This window comes from Oryzias latipes, chromosome 14 (genome assembly GCF_053564925.1).
Source record: "Oryzias latipes strain Hd-rR chromosome 14, Olatipes_Hd-rR_3.1".
Classification (NCBI taxonomy): domain Eukaryota; kingdom Metazoa; phylum Chordata; class Actinopteri; order Beloniformes; family Adrianichthyidae; genus Oryzias; species Oryzias latipes.
Genome location: NC_136250.1, coordinates 1,137,817 through 1,157,616, shown reverse-complemented (window position 1 = coordinate 1,157,616; position 19,800 = coordinate 1,137,817). Strand labels below are relative to the sequence as shown.

Sequence of the window (19,800 nt, the reverse complement as noted above, 5' to 3'; positions counted from 1 at the left end):
TGTAAGCGTGTCTTGCACCTCTCGACCACTGTACTACCATGCATTGACAAACACATCGCTCCATGCAGCGATCAGACCATAACTTCAGCTGGTAGCTCCTCCCACACGCTGCCGCAGTATCATCCTTTAAATAATACAATGTGCATTTGCAGTGATGTATGTTTCAGACGGTGTCCGATTTGCTAATCTACATGTCAATCAAGTCCCGTACTTCTCAGTGAGGATTTTGATTGGCTGGTGGATTTTTAAGAAGTACTTTTTTTTTTTTTAAATCTTTTCTGGCCGATCTACACTCATGTCCTTGAAGATCGACCGGTCGATCGCGATCGACGTAATGAGCACCCTAGATATAATATATACATGCATAATATATATAATGATGTCAAAACGGGTTGTGGCTCGGGGTGCTTTCTTTTCATTAGGGGCGGTCCCAAATGGCTCTTTGAGTATAAAAGGTTGCCGACCCCTGTGCTAGGGAATTGAATGTCCATTTCTCCCCCATAAGCCGTTTCTAAAGGCTTTTCCGAGAATTTGGCAGCACATCCAACCGGCCTCACAACCGCAGACCTCGTGTAACCACACCAGCCAAAGACCTCCACATCCAGCATGTCCACCTCCAAGATCATCTGAGACCAGCCACTCGGTCAGCTGCTGAAACAATCGGTTTGCATAACCACAGAATTTCTGCACAAACTGTCAGAAACCGTCTCAGGGAAGCTCATCTGCATGCTCGTCGTCCTCATCGAGGTCTCAACTTAACTCCAGTTCGTCGTCGTAACAGACTTGAGTGGGCAAATGCTCACATGCGATGGCGTCTGGCACGTTGGAGAGATGTTCTCTTCACGGATGAATCCCGGTTTACACTTTTCAGGGCAGATGGCAGACAGCGTGTGTGGCGTCGTGTGGGTGAGCGGTTTTCTGATGTCAATGTTGTGGATCGAATAGCCCATGGTGGTGGTGGGGTTATGGTATGGGCAGGCAACTGTTATGGGCAAAGAACACAGGTATATTTCATTGATGGCATTTTGAATGCACAGAGATACCGTGACGAGATCCTGGGGCCCATTGTTGTGCCATCCAACCACATCACCGCATGTTGCAGCATGATGATGCACAGCCCCTTGTTGCAATGGTCTGTACACAATTCTTGGAAGCTGAAAACATCCCAGTTCTTGCATGGCCAGCATACTCACCGGACATGTCACCCATTGAGCATGTTTGGGATGCTCTGGATCGGCGTATATGACAGCGTGTTCCAGTTCCTGCCAATATCCAGCAACTTCGCACAGCCATTGAAGAAGAGTGGACCAACATTCCCCAGACCTCAATAGACCACCTGATCAACTCTATGTGAAGGAGATGTGTCGCACTTCATGAGGCAAATGGTGGTCACACCAGATACTGACTGGTTGTCTGAGTCCCTTGACCCCCTCAATAAAACAAAACTGAAGATTTCAGAGTGGCCTTTTCTTGTGGTCAGTCTAAGGCACACCTGTGCAATAATCATGCTGTCTAATCAGCATCTTGATATGGCACACCTGTGAGGTGGGATGGATTGTCTTGGCAAAGGAGAAGTGCTCACTATCACAGATTTGGACAGATTTGTGAACAATATTTCAGGGAACTGGTTATTTTGTGTATGTGGAAAATGTTTCCGTTCTTTGAGTTCATACCATAAAATATGGGAGCAATAACAAAAGGGTTGCATTTATATTTTTGGTCAGTGTACTTTTTTGTTATGTACATAATTCCACATGTGTTAATTCATAGTTTTTATGCCTTCAGTGTAAATCTACAGTTTCTCTTTGAATGAGAAGGCATTTTCAAACTTTTGGTCTGCACAGTGTATGTATGTATGTATGTGTGTATACATACATGTGTATACATACATGTGTACACATACGTATACATACATGTGTATATATACCCAGCACATAACTGCAGGGTGTAAGATGCTGGCAGGGAAAGCATACATGCCACAATCAAGTGGCAGGAATAATATACAGAAACATGTGTGCAGAATATGAACTGGAAACCCCAAGATCAAAATGGGAAACACCTCTGAAGGTGGTAGAGAATGAGAGGGCAAAGATCCCATGGGACTTCCAGATCCAGACTGATAGGATGGTAATGGGGAGCCAACCAGACATTGTAGTGGTGGATAAAGAACAGAGGAAATCCGTTGTGGTGGATGTGGCAGTGCCAAGCGATGGGAACATCAGGAAGAAGGAACATGAGAAACTGGAGAAATACCAGGGACTCAGAGAAGAACTGGAGAAAGCCTGGAAAGTGAAGGTGACAGTGGTGCCTGTAGTAATTGGAGCACTCGGGGCAGTAACCCCCAAGCTGGAGGAGTGGCTACAACAGATACCTGGAAAGATCAAAAGATAATTAGACATATTAATAAATATTGCTTGAAAGGGAGTGGAAGGAAGCAAACTCATATAATCCCACCCCGTTATACTATAACCATTTTATTACATGATTTATCAATATCCGGTTCACAGTTTTTATCAGACAGAATTAAAAATCATAAGATATCGATAAAGCACATGACAAAGATGAATTACTTAAGTATTACGTCAAAAATAACTATTTTAGAAATCAACATGGCAAATGCAGATCAGTCATCTGAAATATATGCAGATTATGTTACTTGTAAAAGCCATTCATATGAATAAAACATAATACTATATCAGTTAAGTAGACAAAACTGTTTCAAGAATTTTCATAGCAAAATTTCATCAAGTATCAAAAGTTAAAAACATGTGCAAAATTATGCTACATTAGGAAAGATTTTTGAATCAATTTATCAATTTTTGGAGAAAGTGAAGTAATATCATTAAAAGTCAATCAATTTAACAATTTTCAATAAGTGATTAATCATTTGTTTTACTTTTTTTTAAAAAAAATTTGTATTTTTATTTTTATTTTTTATAATAAAGTAATGATGTAGGGGAAAAGTAAAAAGGGTCCATAACTGTCGATTGTCCAAGGTTGGTATTTCTTCTTTTACTGATAACAGCTGATCTTCTGAGTTTGAACAGAGTTTGTTCTCTTCGATGTTATGACTGCAGACATTAGATTCAGGTCCATATCCTTCTTCAGCTGATATCAGCGACGGTGAAAGTTGAGGTGAAGTTGTCTGCAGGTCAGAACTCTGTTGTTATTCAGGTGACGTCAGACATACAGAGAAAGTGATGAATCCACGTGTCATATTTCTTGAAATTATTTGGCTCTTTGGTTTATTACTCCATGTTGTTTCAGACGACCGTGATTAAACACTTTTCAAAGTCTTTCATGGTGTTCACAACCAGAACCTTGGACCGGTCCTCTGGACCGAGTGGTTTGACGTAAATCCTGCAGCCTTTAACCCAACTGTTCTAAATCTGCTTACGCTTCCTGAGAAGCCGTGCATGTTTTGAGATTTCAGCATTCCTTCTGGTCAGATGGTCGTTCAGATAAGCAGCCGAATATGGAGTTAATTCAGTCTCAATAATCAGAAATGCACACAACCGGTTTTACAAATGCACACGCTCCGATTCACAAATGTCATTTTATGCAAACGTGAAAAATAAATTCGGAAATACACACCCTGTGTTTCACAAACACACAGATTGTGTTTCATACATGCACACTAAATGTTTTACAAATGCACAATAAGTGTTTCTCACAAATGTGCACACTGTTTTTCACAAAAACATTTTAGAAATTCACAATAAATGTATCAAAAATGCACAGTAAGTGCTTCACAAACATGATTTTTAGGTACACATGTGAGGTGAACCCACAGATCATTCGAATTGCAGACTGTGCATTCAAAATCCCGTTCTCGTTTGTGAATCTCCCCGTGTGTGAGAGAGATTTTTCTACGGTGAATATTGAGACTCATCTGACGGAGCGGGTCAACTAATCTCACCATTGGCTAGTGAATCTGTCAATCAAACTCATCGGCAAAGCAGGCGGGTTCGCTTTTAACCAATCGAATGGCCCCTTACACTCCTCACTTTCAAAGTGACGAGGGAGGGAGCTGTTCAGCACAGCAGTTGAAAGGACGCGGGCGGCAAACATGGCGGAGAGGTCTTCTGAACGGGATCAGTCTCAGCCCGTAAGTAATGCATTTATTTGATCATTCCCTCGTTGTACGTCCTGTAATGTTATTGAATACTAAGTTGAAGCGTTCTCCTTTGCCAAGTGACATGTGTGAATGCTTTATGAACACTGCAGCCGAGTCGTTTGCAGAGTACCCCCACCGCAAATTAGCTCAGCTTTGTTTTGCTTAGCCTGTGCAAGTTGTGTCTGTGTGAGTGTGAGTGAAGTTCAAGCCGGTGTCGGTTCAAGCTAGCGTCTATAGCCAATGATCTGTAGGTTCTTAACATGATTCATAAGGAACTAAGGGGAAAAGCATGCCGGATTTACAGCAGCAAAGAAAGTTTAATAAAAAGTATTGATTTGGAGACGGCGATTTGTTTAAACACTGATGCTATGCTATGCTAACTAGCTAGTTGTTCCGTGTGCTGCCTTATGTAAACGCGATCCGGGTTAAAGTTAGACACAGCATTTTCACAACCCAGACTTTAAGACGGGGTGGATATGTGCAACAAAGTTAATTCATATGACATTCATGAAAACGGCATTTTTTAAACATAACATACATGAATCCACTGATGAATGAAAGAAGCCTCATTAAGTTTCTAACGTTAGAACCCGTATTGTGCTGAAAAGCCCTGTGAGATTGTGTCAGAGTGACAGCCACTAAAATCCCCGTATCTTTACTTCCAATGACGTAATGACAAGAATCCCAAACATTATGTTTTTAGGCTGTTTTGTAGTCGATAAGTAGTCACAGAAAGGGTGGATGGGAGAAATCAGCTGTCAACAGTGATTTGAGTAGAAGTTACTGTAAGTATTACACACAGGCTTCCTGTGATCAGTGTCTTGTCTCTGATTTTTTTTAAAGGTGTTCTTTACTACAAGCTCAAGTTATCATAGCAAGAGTGTTTTAAAAAAATTCCCCATTCATATATTTGAAAATTATGTAATTTAAGATAAGACAGCTAAATGATCTAATCCATGTTTGTAGTGTTTTTATTTATTCTCTAGGAATTACTGAATGTGACAGCGTGACAATCTTTTGTTCCTCGTGCCATCAGGCAATACAACTCTGTGGCAGGGCATCTTACAAGTAATTTCTTTTAATTTTACCCACTGATTTTCCAATTATTTACCTTTTTTTATCAATCTTTTTATTTTGTGATATTTCTATTTGTAATGCGTGTGTGTTTATGTGTTTTTTTAAAATGGCCATTTTAAAAAAAATTCCTCAGGGATTATTAAATACCCTTCTATTCTATTCTATTTCATATTTTATCATCCTATTGTATTACTGTTTTACCTGTCAATTGGGAATTTAGCATTTTTGCCCCTGTAGATATCTGACAGTTGAAAGTATTTGTACTTGTATTCCATGTATCCTGTACCTGAAGATAGCAGAGAATTGACATTTGGATTTCTTGCATGTGGCAAGATGGCGCCTGTGTTTGGCTTAGCCGCTGCCGGCAGGACACTCTCACAGAAATTTACAGTTCTGTTTCTTTCTGTGCTTATTATTTTGTTTCTTGCAAACGACGTTTTAGCTGCTTTTGTTTACGACCGCCTTACACTGCTGTCTATTGGACTTTCGCTGATCGGCAAAGATACCTCTTCTTCCTGCGCCGGCGTTCTTCGTTCCCTGCATCTGGCGCCTCCAGCCGGTGTCCTGACTGAGGGCCTACCGGTGCCACGCGGATCTCGGTGGAGGAGGAGAGGGAAAAGAGCTGGCGTCCAGGTAAAGATCAGGCTGCGATGGAAGCGAGGAGTGTCTTGTAGACGGCGACGAGCGTTCCTGGTCAGCTGTCATCTGTCGACTTCCACCGACCCAGATGCTTTTCCCGAGTCCCTGCTTGGACACGCAGGGTCTGGTTTTCTGAGGCCGTGCTACCTGAGGACCGTTCATCCAATCTCTTCTTTGACATGGTCGCCTCTCCCTGTGGTTTCCGGATTCTCGGACTGCCTGGGTTCTAACCCTCAGCTCCTGCGGCCCCTGACGCGGGTCGCTGACAACTTGCGCCGGGCTCCCTCCCCTCTGAGCATGGCGCTCCTCAACGCCCGATCCGTGGCTAACAAATCGTTTCTGCTAAACGATCTTATCGACTCCAGGAACGTGGATCTTATGTTTCTGACTGAAACTTGGCAGCGGAATTCCGACCATTCGTCCCTCATTGAACTCTGCCCGGCCGGTTACTCCTTCATCGGACGGCCTCGGCCATCGGGTCGTGGAGGGGGAGTCGCCGCGGTCTTTCGGAATCGCCTCCTATGCCGCTCGGTGAGCGCTGTTCAGTTTTCTTCATTCGAGCTCCAGGTGATCAAAGTCGGGAATAAGTACCCCCTTCACTGTGCCGTTGTCTACCGTCCACCTGGATCAAATGGTGTGTTTCTACAGGAGTTCAGCGACTTTCTTTCTTCCACTATGAAGCTGTCTAACCTGATCATAGTTGGTGATTTTAACATGCATATTAATGATGACTCTGATCTATTTGCCAGTGGTTTTATCAGCCTAATGGACTCTTTTAACTTTACTCAGCATGTGTCTGGGCCCACACATGTTAAAGGTGGCACACTCGATCTTGTTTTTAGCTTGGGTGTGCATATTGATTTTATTTTTTCTGAGGACATTTTTATTTCTGACCATCATTGCATTTTTTTTAACTTGTCTTTTTCTGTATCACTTTCGCCTGTACGCAGAGAAGTCAGCTCTCGCATCCTTAACTCCTCCACAGCTGAGGTCTTTTCTAATGCTTTTAACCTGGTCCTTTCTCCGTGTACTGATGTTAATACTTTATTATGTAACTTTAACCGTTATTGTCTTTCCATCTTGGATGAAGTCTGTCCTGTTAAAACTAGACTGGCTCCTGTCACTAAGGTTTCCCCTTGGATTAACAATAGTATTCGCCGTCTGAAACAATTATGCAGAAAAGTTGAACGTTTATGGAAAAGAACTCACCTAAATGTTCATCTCCTTCATCTTAAGGATCTTTTAGTTTCTTTTAACAATGCTGTTAGAGATGCGAGGGCTGCATATTTCTCTAATCTCATTTCCAAAAGCAGAGGTAATCCTAAAGTGCTGTTCAACACTATTAGTGATATTGTTATGCCCAGTCCACCTGCCGTTCCCATCCATTCCAATGATGACTGTGAAAAGTTTTTATCATTTTTTATTGAAAAGGTCAGATCTGTGAGAAGCTCTCTGTGTCACACAGCTGGTCCTGGCTCTGGTTCTTTTCCTGGTCCGCCTCGTCCTGTGATTTTAGACACTTTCTCGCCTGTTTCCCTCCCTGAGTTAGTCAAATTAGTTGGCACAATGAAGTCATCCTCTTGCTCCCTCGACACGTTGCCAACTTCTCTGCTCAAAGATGTCTTCCAGTCCATTGGTCCCTGTGTCCTGTCAATAATGAACTCGTCTCTGCTGTCTGGTCAAGTCCCTGAGCACTTTAAGGAAGCTGTTGTACTTCCTCTCCTTAAAAAACCTGGGCTTGACCCCTCCCTCTTGAGCAGTTTTAGACCCATTTCTAACCTTCCTTTCATGTCTAAAATTTTAGAAAAGGTTGTTGCCAAACAACTTACAGCTGCTCTCGACAGTCATGGGATGTTTGATCATTTTCAGTCAGGTTTTCGCAGAGCTCACTCCACTGAAACAGCCCTTCTCAGAGTCACTAATGACATCCTGATGCAGGGTGATGCAGGAAAATGCTCTGTGTTACTGTTACTGGACCTGACCGCAGCCTTTGACACTGTGGACCATTACACCCTCTTGGACAGGCTGAAAAACTGGGTTGGGGTCTCCGGATCAGCCTTAAACTGGTTTTCATCATATTTGACTGGCAGATCTTTCTCTGTTGTCTTCTCCAAGTTTAAGTCTTCCTCTGCTCCTCTCACTTCTGGTGTGCCCCAAGGCTCAGTTTTGGGACCTTTATTGTTTATTTTATATCTGCTGCCTTTACAGCATATTTTAAGTTCTTTTAATGACATTTCTTATCACTTTTATGCTGACGATATTCAGCTTTATGTGTCTTTTAAACCCCAGGATGTTTTTAAAATACAGACTTTACAAAAGTGTCTGGATTCAGTTAAGAGCTGGATGAATCACAACTTTCTCCAACTCAATGAAGCCAAAACTGAGGTCCTAGTTTGTGCTCCTGACAGTTGTCTCCCCAAGATAATCCATGAGCTCGGCTCACTTGCTTCTTTTATCAAGCCCTCTGTCAGGAACCTAGGTGTAACTTTAGACCCGGTTTTATCCCTGGACTCCCATGTCGGGTCACTCGTTCGCTCTTGTTTTTATCATCTAAAAAACATTGCAAAATTGAGTCCAGTCGTGTCCCGTTCTGAGATGGAGATGCTCATTCACAGTTTTATATCCTCCCGTCTCGACTATTGCAACTCCATCTTCACATGTTTAAGTAAAAAATCTCTAGAACGGCTCCAGATTGTCCAAAACGCTGCTGCCAGGCTTTTAACCAATTCATCCAAGTTCTCACACATCACCCCGTTGTTAATGCAGCTGCACTGGCTCCCCATTCACTACAGAGTGCATTTTAAAATCCTGGTCTTAACATACAGAGCTCTTAATGACCAAGCACCAGTCTACATAAAAGACCTGGTGCAGCCATACACTCCCAGCAGGTCACTGAGGTCATGTGACCAGGGTCTGCTGGCTGTTAAGAGAACCCGTTTAAAAACTAAAGGAGACAGAGCCTTTGCCACGGTGGCCCCATCCCTCTGGAACTCTCTTCCTCTCAGCCTCAGATCTGTGGACTCAGTGTTTTCTTTTAAAAAGCAGCTAAAAACATATCTTTTTAAAATAGCTTTTTCTTAATTTCTTTTTAACATGTGTTTTTACTGTGTTTTACTGTTGTTTTATCGTGTTGTACTGTGAAGCACTTTGTGATTTTTATCTGGAAAGGTGCTATACAAATAAAGTTATTATTATTATTATTATTAACAACTGTGCAGACACCCACTTGGCCTTCTTCAGTGACGCTGTGAACGTTTATGGCTTTCCTCTGAGGTATTTATGTTATTCATAAAGAAATATTTTATTCACATATCAGGCAGTATAAGTACTTGGTTATTTGTACAAAAATAAAATTACTTTTTTTAGACTCCTCTCCATAAACAAAGGCAACTCTAAAACTCTTTCCCCTCATGAATAACATTTTACCCCCCCTCAACAGTCTCTCTCACCTCATTTTTTTCCTCAGTGATACATGTAACCCACTCCTGCAATTTTTTTAACCTAGAAATTCTACTTATTGGCATCATACATAAGAACATTACATTTTAAACTGATGTGTACCGTATTGGCAATGCATTTGTAATTATGTGTTTGAGACATGATTTTCATGTTATTGTCAGGGTGAGAGGAGATCATGGAGGAGAAAATGTGGGCATAGCCGAGTTAATGCTCACAGTACGTACAACTGACACAAATGGCTTCATTGTGGGAAAAGTGTACACACAATCAACGGTGAGTTGAACCTAGTTTTAGAAGCTTTAATATATACACATACAATTTTACACCCAGTCGCACATGTGCTACCAGTAAATTTGCCTCCTCCACCCTCCGTATTTTTTATACATTAAACATGAAAGGAGCACGTCAATGATCGATGAAATGAGAGATGAAATCATCAATGAGACGCGAGCGCACACGCACGCAGGCAGACACACACACTCGCGCGAATACTCATGATACTGGAGCACACGCGAGCACACACTCGCGTTTCATTGAGTGATGCCTGAGGCGGCCAATGCGTGTGAGAAGAATAGGGAAAGTCACTGCAAGTGGCTAAAATATGTGGAGGGGCGGGGCCTAGAGATAATCGAGCGCGCGTAAACATCCGTGGGAAGGAAACGGAGACAAACATCATCACAACTTGATATGTGCGTCTGAGCTATGAGCAAGCGAACTATTGATTCGTTCTTCCGACCTGCGGCTAGTGTACCAGTGACAGAGTGTACAGCAGGGGTCTCAAACTCGCATGAAATCGAAGCTGCAGCGAGACTGAAAGAGACCAGGAATTAGGAGTTGTCCTTAACATTCAATTTCGTTTTAATATGCCTCTCCCCCTAAGTATGAGCTGTGATATTACATCTTTTATAATTATTTTAATGTTTTGTAATGGATGTAGCCTTTTTTTAATCAGTTGGTATTTTAAATTATTTTAATTGATCAGTGAACTACAAAAACCCCATCAGGACGCATGTCCCATAATGCATTGTTTTTTAGTCTGTAGGGCAGCTTTTAGTCAGTTCAGTACTAAATTTCCAGCTGCGTTCGCTCTGATTGGTGTCTTGCTCTCACCCCTTTCTCGGGATATTTTTGTTTTGATTGACAGGTGATGTTGGAGCAAAAACAAAAATATACGTCACACACCAGGTGATCTGTGCAGTGTTGCGTCCATCTGGGTGATCTCAAACACGCTTATTGTGCATCTTGGCTGAACCTATTTGGTGTCACCAACATGAATTTCCATCCTCTAATATTTACATACATTTAAGTATTGTTTGAAACTGTGAAATTACGAAAGGTTACTACGGTAATCACTTGTTACTAAAAACTTTTTTTTATTCTAAATGTATGGTATTTTTTTTACTATTTTTACTTAGTTGTACTGTCGTGACAGCGATGGTGCTGTCAGTTTACCTTCATGTTGCATCTTCAAAAGTGCAGAATAAAATATGACACTGAATTAGAAACAGCATATTGTAATTTCTGCATCTATTGTTAAAGTATTTATTTGTAATACAGTGGAAATTAGTAGATTTGGTTAGAATGTTGATTTACGGTATGCGCCCCTAAATTTTCTGGTTGTGCCCCTAAAATTTTCAGTTGGGGGCCACTGTGCTCCTACTGAAAAAAGTTAGTCTGGAGCCCTGATACATAAAAGTGAATGATGTATTAAAAATAAATCTGACAATATAATATTTCTTTTTGCTTTTTTCCAAATACAGGATTGAGCTCCTCTGGTGTGATGTCTTCGTGAGTGTTACTGGTTTATATTACAACATCCTGCACTCTCCTGAGGACCAAGACTTGCTCAATATCAGTCACATCACGTATTCTGCTGCCATTACATTTTTCTACCACGCATTCAGGCCAGTTTGGATGTCTTTAGTGACGCGTGGGACAGCCATCCAATCAGGACGGAGCAAAGCATGACACCAAATCAGCTGTGGCAGTTGGGCTTGACCCAGAACCCTGTTTCTGATCCCTGGGTAAATGCTTTATTTAATCTCACTGTACTGGACAACTGATTTGTGTGCAGTTTGACTAAAGTGGAAAGTATCAAGAAGAGTATCATGAAATCATAATGACTACAGTGAATTTTCATCGAAAATGAATGAAAAGGATTATTGTTGTGTGGTGCAAACAATTTCCCTAAATTGTTTGTTTGTAGGGAGAATAGCACATCTGCAAGTTCAAAATGCATCACAATGCATGGCCTTATGAGCCATCAGATGTACTAATGTCACTACTTTGTTAAGGTTCACTTATTTGCAAATTATAAACAGTTATGGAGATATGAGGTCTGCCTGCAAGCAACAATATAAGTTATTATTAGTCTGTCACTGTTCCTACATAATCTAAAACACAAAAAAAACAGTGCTGTTCATAAACAGTATCTTTTTTTTTTTTTTTTTTTTTGTCAGGGTATGCTGGTTCCAGAGATTGAATGGGAGGAGAGTGGATCCATGACTGAACCTCATCCTGGGATCAATGTCCTGGTATGGGACAGTCCTCTTTTGGGTCCACAAATGTTGGAACTGCAAGACGACATCAATCCATTGTGGAATTCAGACCGTTTGGGAGTGGACCTACATCTTTACTGTCCAGTGTGTTTAGAACTTAATTTAGGCGACATAATTACATACAGAAGAAGAGAGACTGAGCGGGGCAAGACAGAGTTCAAATCAATACTGCTGTATTGTTCAAGGGACTTCATTGTATGTAAGGAAGTTATGAAAATTAGTTCCAGTTTAAATAAAATTCAAATCAGTAGAGATCCCACATTTGCTTAAATTTTGACGTTTTAATCTGTCCATGTTTTCACTGAATTTTACTCTGCAATAAAGGGTGAATGTTTGCACTTTGTTGTTCTATGACCATCTTTTGTTGTGTAGTATTTAACCAGCTATAAAACCCAGAGAGATGAGGATCTTTTTTGCAAGGGTGACCTGGCCAAGAGGTGTATATGTATATGGTTACAATATAAAATCAATGACATTTGAGTTATTAAAAAAATAAAATTAAGGTCAAGCAAAGTGACTTCGGGCTGAGCAGGGGGGGTGTATTGGGTATCTGTGATTGACAGTGAGATGAACTTGAGGTAATGTAGTCCCACTGCGTGGTACGGAGCAAAGTGATGCCAGTTTCTCCACAAAACCTTCTGTGGAAGTTGAAGATTTTTCTCCTCCACCTTCATATGATCAAGACCGTGTCTGAGTGTTGAAATGACGCTAGCATGAAAGCTAAGAGAATAACGTACAAACAATCCCGAGTGAAACATTCATTTTAAATCTCATGACCAGTACAGAGTTCGATGGATTCAATGTCAACTGCATTCAACCACTGTTGCCTTGCTTCCAGGTCCACTGAAAAGTTGCACAAGCCAGTAATTTTTGACAACCGAAGGCAATAAACCGACAAGCCATGCTAAGGCTAACACGCTAACGACCGACTGGTCCATAATCAAACATGGGCGGGGCTTTTGTCACCCGCAGAAAGCGTAGAGAAAGTGTAAGGGGCCATACGATTGGTTAAAAGCGAACCCGCCTGCTTTCCCGATGAGTTTGATTGACAGATTCACTAGCCAATGGTGACATTAGTTGACCCGCTCCGTCAGATGAGTCTCAATATTCACCGTAGAAAAATCTCTCACACACACGGGGAGATTCACAAACGAGAACAGGATTTTGAATGCACAGTCTGCAGTTCGAATGATCTGTGAGTTCACATCACGTGTACCTAAAAATCATGTTTGTGAAGCACTTACTGTGTATTTCTGATACGTTTATTGTGAATTTCTAAAATGTTTTTTGTGAAACACAGTGTGCACATTTGTGAGAAACACTTATTGTGCATTTGTAAAACATTTAGTGTGCATTTGTGAAACACAATCTGTGTGTTTGTGAAACACAGGGTGTGTATTTCCGAATTTATTTTTCACGTTTGCATAAAATGACATTTGTGAATCGGAGCGTGTGCATTTGTAAAACCGGTTGTGTGCATTTCTGATTATTGAGACTGAATTAACTCCATAGCCGAACCTTTCAGGTGTTTCCTTTGGGTCATCAAAGCTAGCTTGTGCTTGTGATTCACAAACCTGATGAGGATCGCTGGTTTATCCGTCTCCTTTCTCCTGGGGAGCAGGTGGCAGGTCTCGATGGTATTGATATCCAGGGAAATCCCTTTAGATGTGAGAAATGAAAGTATTTGCTGCTCCAAAGACTCTGCACCGATCTCCGTATTAGCACTGCTAGCTATGCTAGCGCTAGCATTAGCAGTGTTGGCCCCATCTGCATTCAGTTTCGCTCGAGGCTTGATTGGTACTCCAGTGAGAATGACATTATTCATCCTTACTTGCTGATCCACATCGTCCAGTCTTTTCTCCAGAATCTCGACCCGGTTTTCTCGCTGCTCGTTTTGAGCCAGAAATCTTCGGAACTCTTCCATCATTTCCCAAAGTGGCGTTAGCTTAGCCGACACTTGTTCCATAAAACTTTTCAGCGTTTCTTGAATAATGTCAAGAGTCCTTTTGAGGTTTTTGTATTCCTGGGGTTTCTTCTGGGGCATGGTCAGCTCTCTTTTTTGGGGAAAATCAACCTTTTAATTAATTTGAAGATGGTAGTATTCGCAGAGAGGCACGCCACGCGTCCTGCTGTGTAACCCGGAACCGGAAACCGGTAGATAGATAGATGTTCTGTTTTAGGTCCTATAGCCAGGACTTGAGCCACGGACCTTCTTGCTGTGTGGAAAGAGGAGACTGTGCAGAAGATGAGTAGATAGACTTTAGTCCAGATCGGCCTGAGCAGACGAGGTACAGCAGATGTCCTCACATCCAACATACATTTCATTTACCAAAGAAGTGGAAAATGTTTTGGGAAAGCCAAGCCCAGAGAGCATAGCTCAGTGAAACGCAGATTACATCAAACTCTTTTGGGCAACAGCAGATCAGCAATTTATTTCTGCTGGTTGCGTCCTTGGCTTGTTTAGCAGAGTCTTCAGGTGTTACGGGGAATCAGAATGAATCAAATGCAGGGACCGAGTGGCAAAAGGGGTGAGGAGACTAATTTAATTTAACAAAAGGCACCACTCCAAACATAGCAACACAGGCTTTTAGCAAAGCCAAGAACATGACAAACAGATCAGTGAACTACACTGCAACACACAGCACAGAAACAGAGGAGCTTAAATAGAACCCCACAAGTTAACTATAGTGCAGGCAGCTGGGCACCACTTCAGGTACTTGTTTTTGTATTTTGTATTTTGTTCCTCCAGGCCCCTCCTCTCAGGTGTTTTGGAAATCTGGGATCTTCCCTTTTGGGGAGGAGTACTGTGAGGATTCTGTGCTTAGGTTTTTGTGGTGTTTTTTTGTCATGTTTTGTTTTCCTTGTCCATCTCACCAGGTTCAATCACCCTCAGTCTATTTAAGGGTTTTCAGTTCCTCAATGTCAGGTCATCTGATCTGTTCTGCTCTTTTTTGTCACTCCTTTGTTGCTCTCAGGGTTTTTTCATTTTTCAGTTTATTTATTAAATGTTTTAAGTTTCTGCCACAAAGCCTGGCCTCCTGCATTTTGGGTCTTACACCACCAGTTCCTGACAGAGACAACAAAATGGTTGCCTTTGCTGCAACATGGAACTATTTGCAGATAAAAGAGCTGAGCACACTATTTTGCCAGAAGTATTCTCCCTTACATTCAAATAAACTCAGGTGTTCGATTAACTTCATTGGTCACAGATGTGTGAAATCATTAACCTAAGTTCCAGCCGCGCTTCTACAAACATTTGTGAAAGAAAGAACCACTTCCAGAAGCTCAGTGAATGAATAATACTGTGGTAGAAAGCTGCATGAGAAACATGTCCAGTTAAGAACATTCTACACTGCTAAACATTGTATTGTCATTATCATTGACATTTTACAAGCATTAAAGTGATATGGAACAACAACAGCTCAAAGTTGTGGGCAATGTCATTTACAGGGCATGGTCTGTAAATTTCTGTAAATGGTCTGTGCACAAGGACAACACTGGCCTACAACGGACTGGCAAACCCATAGACCAGAAAGTGAGTTGAATGGATAGATTATGCATGACGTGTGGTGAGGTTCACTGCTAGTGAGGCAGAGTTACCGACACATGAACCCTACAGAGTAGCTTATTCAATATTTAATTGGCAATAAAGTGTATTGTTTTAAAATGTCATTTCAATTTTTTTCTTCCGTACACCAACTTCTATGCTCGTGCATGGAAAAGAGCAAATGAGGTAATTAAAAATAAAGCGTCTTTTATGATGAAAAAGATCGAAACATTTAAGTGCAGCCCCAGAACGGTGCACTGATGGTTTTCCCCCCTCCCTAGCGCCCTGTCCTTCCATATCATATTGTGTAACATTTTGTTTTGTGCGTTTTTTCTTGTATAGCAGGTTCTTTTTTTTACTACTGCCCTGTCAAGAGGAGAGATGTATGTTCTTTTTTTGCTACCGCTGATCCTCTCATAATTTGCACATCCCCTTCTTCTACACCTAGAAAAGAGTAATTTTGTTGTACCTGTAATTATAGTGTTTCACAATGAAGGCTATTTATTCATTCATTCATTCATTCATTCATTCATTCATTAATCCATCTAGTCACCTCCATCTAACCCACCCTTCCTCTGCACCTTCCTCGCTCACCAATCACCCTCATGTCTTCAATGTACCGCATTGTCTGTAGTATAAGTTGCTCTGGGGAATAAGTCACACTTTTGGGATAAAAGTGCAACAAATCTGCCAGGCCTGGCATAATACTGCACATCGGAAGTGATTTGCATGTCAAACTTGCATCCACTGCCAGATTCTCCTCCACGTTTGTTTTGGACGGCATGGTCTCCTGCGTTTCTCCTAGTAGCAAATGCTGACACACACCTACAGCCCTGTTACATGTTTTTAAAAAATAACAACAGAGCTTTTTGTTATATTAATATAAACAACAGATCTTATGTTTTATTAATGCATGTGGAAGGTTATTGGGATGATTTTTCCTCTTGGTGTTGAAAAAACAAAAAGTACTTTTTGGAGTCATCTCAGGTGATAATTGATTTAGTTTATACTGTTTTTTTAAAAGTGGAAAATTTTATATTCACAAGAACAGTTTTTTTTTTTAAATCAAATACCTCTTTATGTTTCACAAGGACATTTGCTTTTAATTGTTTTCTTCACCTAAAAAGCAAAGGTACATGAAAAATTTCCACTTTATTTCATGATAGGCTAACAAGTTAAACTCCAATTATTTGTTTTTCTTTTCACTTTTTTTTACAATTATTTTTAATTTTGAGCAAATCATCAATGATTGTTAGTAAAGTTTATTAGGAGTCCATTATTTTATATTTTTCTCTGACTACCTGCAAACATGGTTGATTTAATGTAATTAAAATGTGTTAAAGTTGGACTTTCAATCAAATCAGGAAGTAATAAAAAATGAATGAGTACTGCTTATTAACCACAGATTAATATTCTGGGTGTTTTTTGTAAGTCTGGTGGTTTTTACATCATTTTTGTGCTGAAAAACAGCAACTAGACTGTTGTGCAGCAGAAAATCACTATGTGCTTTAAGCTCATTCTAATATTAAATCACTCTTACAGAAAATTAAAGATGACTGCCATTTTGCTCAGTTATGACATGTTAAAAAATGTAAAGATAATTGGCCCAACTTAATAGGAAAACAAATGAACCCAAACTACATAACCAGTATTGTCGGGGCTGACTGACAGGCGTGGCTGCCAGTACACGCCGACGACCCCTCTGACCATCACTGGGACATTCATATGCATTTACACACCAGTGGAGGCAGGACGGGTGAAATGTCTTGCCCATGGACACTACAGTTAACTGGGATCAAACTGCCAACCCTTCAATCATTGGCTGACCCCCTGCACCACGGCAGGTGTTCTTCTGGAATGTAATCATGGCTGAGAGATTCTCCACATTCCATCTGTCTCTGGTTCCATCAGAACCTGTTTTGTAATGATATCATTGATTTTATTTAATACAATCATGGCCAATGTTTCAAGAATTTTGTTTTGTATGTAGTGAGAGGTGTATTTAGCATTTGGTGGGAATTGTTTGTTTCATTAAATGTGGGCTTTTTTGTCACTGTGCAGTTAAACTATTTTAAAGAACAGTCCTGCAGAGAAAACACTTGTTTGTTCCTCAGTTCATTTACTGCAATGAGTTGAAATTCTTCTCCAATCAATCTATCTATTAAATTACCAGTGGTTCCCCCTGTGGGCTATACAAGCCTGTCAAGGCCCGGTCAACCCAAAACCCCACACCAGCATGTGACCAGTTTCTCTGGTCTGCATAGCAATATGCAAATTAACCGGATCTCTTCTATCTCCACCAAGGCCCCTCGTCATTCCATACCACACGATTACAGCACCACAGCCTTTTCAAGGAGTCATTGTCTGGACCAGAATGACACTATTCTGTGCCCTGGGCAAGCATTTTCCACGCCAACAACATGTCAAAGGAGACGGGGAGTCTTGTATAAGTAGAGCTTTGAGAATCACTTACCTTCTCACTTACAAAGCTAAATGCAAAATCTAAAGAGCTGGAAACACAGATGATCTTAAATTACACTTGACTAACACTGATCTTAAAGTAATTGTCTGTAACTGTGGCAGTTGCAAACCTTCATTATGAACTATCTGGTTCCTACAGACCCATTCAACTTCAGATTTCGTCACATCTTTCCCCAAAAATGATACCTCAGTGTTCATTTTTCTGACGGTCCTGAAGGCAACCTAAATCTACTTGCATCCAGTAAGCTTTAGAACGGCAGAGGAAGGTAAAGGTAAGCACAGATAATCTCCCTTTGGAGGAGCTTTTTGTCAGTGCAAAATAACTGCACTTAGTTGTGCGTGTGTGTGTGAGTAGGTGTGTGTGTGTGTGAGTAAATGTGTGTGTGTGTGCGTGTGTGTGTGTGTTGGTGGTTGTTTTTTTTACTTTTTTAACCTACACTCATATCCCTGGTACTTTTTTTAGACAGACAACTACAAAACAGTTAAAGGCATTAAATTTAGAGTTAATGGCTGTGACGGGTCGTTATTCTCCTGAACTGAGAACTTTTCTGGGACTAATCCTCTGTAGAGCAAAGCCCCTCCCCACTTTTACAACGGCTGTTCCCACTTGACCAAGCTGACAACTTCAATCATGCTCTTCCTCTTTTTTACTCACAACATAACACAAAATGCATAACTTCAAGAATAGCATTCACAGTCTAGTTTAAGGTTAAATCAAAGCTATAATACATGTTTTGCATAAAGATTTTTTTACTCACCTGAGAAAGACAGCTTCACCCTGTCGAACAGTAATATTGTCCATGACTTTATTGTTGGACTGATAGTCTCCTTGGCTGCGGACAAGAAACCCTGCAGGCACAAGAAGCAAAATCCTAATTGAAAGAACAAACAAGCATTTGGAAAAAGCAGCATATTGTTCCAGCACAAAATGCATTTTCAGCCCACTGAGACGTGAAAACAAAAAAATCCCCTATTGATGAGGCGTGTTGTAAAGACGCATGGAGATTATCCCCTCCTCCTACTTCAGTCTTAATCCAGATCTTCTAACCACGTAACTGTTGTGCAGAGGAAAAGGATGGCTATCTGTACTTCCTAGTTTGTTGTTTAAAAGAGACAAAAAACGGTTTTTGAAAGTTTCATGTTTATTTAACATCTTAATATAACAGCAGGATTAAACAAATTACACGGCAACCAACAAAACCAGTAGTAAGACACACTACTGCAAGAGAAAGATGCCAAAGCGGGGTCTGTTTAAGTCAGTGTTTTCAACCGGTGTGCCGCGGCACACTAGTCTGCTGTGAAATCTGGTCAGGTGTGCCGTGGGAAATTACCCTCTTTCTCTGATCTCAAAACATTTCCCATCTCCAGGATATCAGTTCTGTGTTCATCCAAACAGGCCCTGATTAAACACTGAGTAGTTGGGAATAAGAAAGACCATAAAATACTTTTTTCTTTGTGTTAATTTGATTCTATTAAAGACATTTTGATAAGAATGAGGGTAACGCGATTTAACCGCAGCTTCAGCTCTGTTTTTTGGGTCCCGCCCCTTTAACTGTCTCTTTTCTTTTTCTCCAAACTTGTTCTGTCCAACAACTGAGTGAACAGATTAGAGCTGAAGGCCTTTTGTGTTGGACAGGTTTTACTATCACAAAAATAGTTTATAGAACTTCTGAAAACCAGAGTGTAGACCTGTATAAACCCCTTTTTGTTACTTTATTATTTCTTATTTATTTGTTACATTTAGTGTGTGTGGGGAGAGGGAAAGAATGTGAGGGGGGGGGGGGGGGGGTGGAAGAGAGTAAAAGGAAGAGAGGTGGAGGAAGTGGGGGATGCAAGCACTGATTTGAATAAGTTATTATTTTAAGCTGTAACAATTATACCAGATCTGCTGGAAAAACAAATATTACATCAAAGGTGAAAAT

General features: G+C 40.9%; 1 protein-coding gene and 2 long non-coding RNA genes across 5 annotated transcripts in view; 2 read left to right on the top strand and 1 right to left on the bottom strand.

The window, feature by feature from the left end:
- ntm (neurotrimin) overlaps positions 1 to 19,800 on the bottom strand; it is a 137,308-nt gene that overhangs the window by 63,820 nt on the left and 53,688 nt on the right. For 2 of the 3 annotated variants that reach the window (XM_078931042.1, XM_011473259.4), the window contains exon 1: positions 18,637 to 18,892. In XM_078931042.1, coding sequence (XP_078787168.1) covers positions 18,637 to 18,812 — 176 coding nt within the window. In that variant the 5' untranslated portion in view covers positions 18,813 to 18,892. Of the gene's footprint in view, positions 1 to 18,636; positions 18,893 to 19,800 lie in introns of those variants that run through there. The other variant, XM_078931043.1, reaches the window with a different exon arrangement.
- LOC144983766 (uncharacterized) lies at positions 3,887 to 5,218 on the top strand. Its single transcript, XR_013647571.1, has 2 exons — positions 3,887 to 4,902; positions 5,104 to 5,218. It is a non-coding gene; the product is annotated as an uncharacterized LOC144983766 (long non-coding RNA).
- Positions 9,039 to 12,367, top strand: LOC144983765 (uncharacterized). The gene is made up of 4 exons (XR_013647570.1): positions 9,039 to 9,106; positions 9,454 to 9,565; positions 11,053 to 11,316; positions 11,752 to 12,367. It is a non-coding gene; the product is annotated as an uncharacterized LOC144983765 (long non-coding RNA).